Here is a 4684-nt window from a genome sequence, read left to right on the forward strand (position 1 = left end):
GACACCAGGGGTGTCCCGCCAGACCCTCCAGACCTGGACCATATCCGGATCTGGGCTGTAGCTACCACCAGGCTCCGCCCGTGCCCTCCCACCCGGTATTCGTTGTGCGGTGATTGCTGGGCCCCCGGCGTGCGCGGTGTGCGCAGGGGCGCCGGCCCCAGGGTGCTCCGCGCCCACGCCCTTCCCAGCCCGCAAAGAGGAAGGCCGCCAGCTGCTCGTGAGCACAGTGTACACTTTATTTCAGACTACAGGTTTCTGAACATAATAAAATCTTTGGCTTGTAGCGGCGGTTCAGTCTCGCAGTCTGTGGGGTCGTATTTCTCAACGAGTCTCCGGAAAACGAAAGGGGGGCAGGACAGACAGACCGACAGAAAGGGTTTGGGAGACGAGGGAGAGACGAGGGGCGGACACGCGAGGAAACACACTCTCACGCACACAAAGAAAAGTCCCAGAGAAACGAGGACCAGCGATGCGGGGCGGGAGGCACCGGAAAGCGATACCATTCAAAAGAAAAAAAGCAACGAAAACGAAACTGGGCCAGGGACAGCGAGGAAGAGGTGGGGGGTAAAATAATTATAATAATTATAATAATTATAACAATAATAATAAAAGAGATTAATAAAAAGTCCAGCCAATAGAGATCGCTACACATATTTTTTTTTCCTTACCTGAAATTAAATATATACAAGGTCGTAAGCGGTTTGGCTAGATAGAGCTTTAAGAAGTCGCAGTTTCGTCCCTTATGCTGTGATTAGAGAATAGATCTTAATTTTCGATAGCACCTGTCCGAGTCTCTCTCCCTTTCGAAAAATGTTGCGTTCGAACGTTGACTCTCCAAGCTGTGGAGCGCTCTCTCTCTCTCTCTCTCTCTCTCTTCGCTGTTGCTTTCTCCCTCCTTTGCGCTGATTCTTTCTCCCCGGCGCATGGTCGGCGAGGCGGCAGTGGCGGTGCCCTAACCGCGCCGCCCCAGCCAGAGGCGGCTACTCGCTCTCGTCTTTGTCCTGGACCGTGGTGGTGGAGTGGTTGTATAGTCCCTGCGCCATGAGGTGCAGCGCCAGGCCGTTCTTGATGCCTGTGGCTTTCTTGATCTTGGCGCGCTTGTTCTGGAACCAGATCTTGATCTGGGACTCATTGAGGCTGAGTTCCTGGGCCAGGGTCTGCCGCCGCTGCTCCGTGATGTAGCGGTTCGCCTGGAACTCCGCCTTGAGTCTCTGCAGCTGCTCGGCCGTGAACGCCGTCCGCGGCCGCTTGTCCTCCTTCTCGTTCTTCTTCTTCTTCAGTTTCCTGGTGCGCGGACCTGCAGCAACCGAGAGGGCCGGGTGGGGGTGGGGACAGAGGGCAGAGGGGAGGGGGGAGAGGGCAGAGGAAGCCGTGAGAATTGCACAGCCCAGCCGGGATCGCGCCCTGCGCTTCCGGGGCGATAGCCGAGGCCCGGCTGCGCCCCCCGGCTCCCTCCCGGCGCCTAGCTTCTCCATCAATTGCCTGGCTGCTGGAGTCGCCCGCGGTTCCCTTCTCGCGGGCGAGAACGGCTGTGGAGAAAAATTGCTGAGGTTGTACGTGCACCCTAAACCTCAATTTAGAACAGGAATTAAATCGCAGAATCCAAGATTGAGAAATGTCTGGAGCCCCATCCGGCCCAGCCCAGAGTTGGAGGTTAGAGTCCTGCAGTCTTCACAGCTCTGGAATCAAAAAAGGCTCAAGACTGAGGCAGTGAAGACACTAGGCTAGGATCAGCCTGGAGGAATCGCCAGCCTCCCATCCTCCTCCAGAAGCGCACCTACACCTGAGCACCTACAATAAAACCCCATCTGCTTGTGGCTATTTATCCCAGAAAACAGGAGACAGAGAAGGGGCTGTGAGAGGCTTGCTTAGTTCCAAGAATTCAGTGTCTGCTCTACCTCTTCTTTCTCTTTGGCCCTAAAGAAGACCTTTCTAGGCTCCCAGGGAGACACTGACCTTCACCCAGTTGCACACCTTACACATATGGCCCATGAGTTCTCTGCTATGCCCCGTGGATGGTGCCAGTAAGAAAGAGAGGGCCCTCCTCATTCCTCCACCCAGCTGCACAGGCAGGGTCTCCCTTATCTCTCTTTCGAATACATAAGATGCAATTTCAGGATAGAAAACTCCTGAATAACAAAAACAAGCCAAATCTGGTTTCCCTGCCCACCTATGTCATTTGCAAGTAGATTACAGCCCTCCTCCCAGCCTAAATAGCAAAATAGGGACAGAGTGCTGTCCCTCAAATCTCAACAAAAATCCATGCTTTGACCATAAAATGTATATATAAAGAGACCACAGAACACCTTCCCAGGAAAGTGAAGTCTCCCACCAAACCTAATCTGGGAAGAGGGCTGCGCTGGCAGCCTAGAGAGAGAAAGGAGAAAAGGAGAGCTAGGAGGTAGCCTGTAAAAACAGAATCTCTGTCCATCAGCCTCCATGCCCGAATCTTCTGGCATTTGCTTCCTGGGCCTCGTCTTGGTTATGGGAACTTACGGAGCCCAATTAAGTCTCTGTCAGGCCTGTTAATATCTAAAACTGTCCGGAAAGAAAGGTGTTCACTGGCATCACCAAACCTAGCGACAAAAGGGTAAGCTGAGCATCTGGCTCCTGGGATGGGCCAGTGCCTGGGGTGACCCACTGTCTTGTGACAAAAGAATCCAGGCATGGCTGACTGCAGGAACTCAGGTCTGGCTTGAGGTTCATCTCTCTTAACTGCCTATGCAGGAGAAGAAGCCAGTACCCTGCCTTCCCTGGCCCATAAGAAGGAAAGCCGCCAAGAACAAAGACAAAGCCCACTATGGAGCAGGGTGACTAGGAGGTGGGCTGGGAAGGAAAGAAGGCCTTGGTTTAGATTAGTAATTAGCTGAGGGGGCAGAGATGGCTCAGGAAACATGCACATCCCCAGAAAGGCCCCGCTGCCTTGTGTGTCCTAGACTTTGTGAGTGTTGTATGTGTGTGCAGAGGCATGGACATTTATAATAAAATCGTATCCTCACGGCCAACCCCGAGCCTCACGGCCTGACAGCTCAATCACTCTATCCATCAGGCAAGTCAATCAAAGGAGCTTTTCGGAGGTTCAGGGAGCCCGACGTGTCAATAACGGGGCTCTGAGATGGCGGGGGCTGATAGCGCGCATCGATCCGTGCTCGGCCTGCAGCGGCTGGGAGGCTAGAGAACAGCCGGAGTAGAGCTCCATACGGTTATGCCGTGCCCGGCCTCCTGCCAGACCCAGGTGCCCGGAACCCAACCATAGGCCATAGAGCCCCTGCTGGCCTCCTCGAAGCGCCCACTGGCCACTGGGCGCTGCCGGCTGGGGATGCAGGCTGGCCTCAGCCTCCTCTGCCAGGGCAGGTCTCGGCCTTGGGTTCTCCAAGCGCAAGATACGCAAGGAAAAAGGGCCAAAGGAAAGTCAAGAAAACGGGGCCTTCGGCTAGCAGAAATCTGCTAACTGGCAGATGTGCGGTACGAAGGAATTAAAGGAGGAAGGGACGAGATGTGCGAGCTGCTGCGGAGAAGCTGCGGAGGAGGCTGGCTCTCAAATCCTCAGCCCCGCTTTCTGGCCTGACCTGATCTGACCTGTTTTTTCTCCTCTCCCACTGTATGTCTGTCAGCTCCAGAGAACCAGGAGCCAGGGGCTCTAGACACTCGCCGTTTCGGCAACTGCCTTTCTCTGGATTCTACCCACCCGGGTCAGATTCTCTTGGCTACTCGGCCTGAGGAAGAGGGACAGCGATCAGACGCTTTTTCTCTCTTCCTGTGTGACCTCAAATCTGTCTCTATGTAAATGAATTCTACGCAGAAACTATCGAGATGGTGTTTGTGTCTGTTAAAACATCAAAGTGAAGATTATTTCTCTAATCAAAGCCTTGCTGGATTTTGGCCTCCGCAAGGCCAGGCTGGCAGGATTGCAGTCCGAAATCATTAGGCCCACCTTCCCGTCGACTCTAAACACCCCTCTCCCAAGAAAGAAAAATCAATGACTAATTGCGTCTTTCCTAAAAATAATAAGAGTAAAAAACAAAGAAGACCCGAGAAGCTCAGTGTTCAAAACCGAAGGATGGAGACTCGAGCTTCCGGTGCCATGAGCTGTAGCCTCCCGGGTGGTGGCCACAGAAGCCAGGAGCGCAAAACTGGGTAGACACTTGGTTGTAGCTGGGACCGGGGCTGATAAGGAGGAAGCAGCGTGAGAGAACAGAGAGCCGGAGCCGGGTTTACTCTCCCCAGCACGGCGACTAAGAGCTCTGGGGCATCCGCCGGGCCAGAATGCATGGCGCAGCCCGGGGCTGGGTACTCACCGGAGGACGGACGATCCGAGTAGCGCGTGCAGTAGACCCAGGCGGGCCACACGAGGGGCTGCTGCGAGTCAGTTTTGACAACGGGCCCGCCGTTGGCTGAGCCCATAAGCAAGATGGCTGGGTTGCCGTGCTCCGGGTACTTGGCACCCTGAGCACCTGGGCTCCCCACGCCACCTCCACTGCCGCTGCCGCTGTCCGAAGGCTTGGCCGCTGCTGCTGCTGCTGCTGCCGCCGCTGCCACGGCAGCTGCCGCCGCTGCCGCCGCTGCAGGGTTCCCAGCTTTAGACGCGCCCGCGCCACCAGCGGCGGCTGGCGGGGAGCCGTCGGGTGGGCCACAGTTCGCGTCCGGGGCACACAGGAGCGAGGCGGCGCCTGGAGCCCGCGTG

The 4684-nt window shown here is 55.7% G+C and overlaps 1 protein-coding gene across 1 annotated transcript; it reads right to left on the bottom strand.

The window, feature by feature from the left end:
* Positions 1-214: 214 nt before the first annotated feature.
* Positions 215-4683, bottom strand: EN1 (engrailed homeobox 1; the record flags this gene model as incomplete). The annotated part of the gene is made up of 2 exons (XM_011366116.2): positions 215-1297; positions 4299-4683. Coding segments are annotated over 2 exons (702 nt in total), but the record flags the coding sequence as incomplete, so codon positions are not given.
* Position 4684: the final 1 nt, after the last annotated feature.

Source organism: Pteropus vampyrus, unplaced genomic scaffold (genome assembly GCF_000151845.1).
Source record: "Pteropus vampyrus isolate Shadow unplaced genomic scaffold, Pvam_2.0 Scaffold120, whole genome shotgun sequence".
In the NCBI taxonomy this organism is placed as follows: domain Eukaryota; kingdom Metazoa; phylum Chordata; class Mammalia; order Chiroptera; family Pteropodidae; genus Pteropus; species Pteropus vampyrus.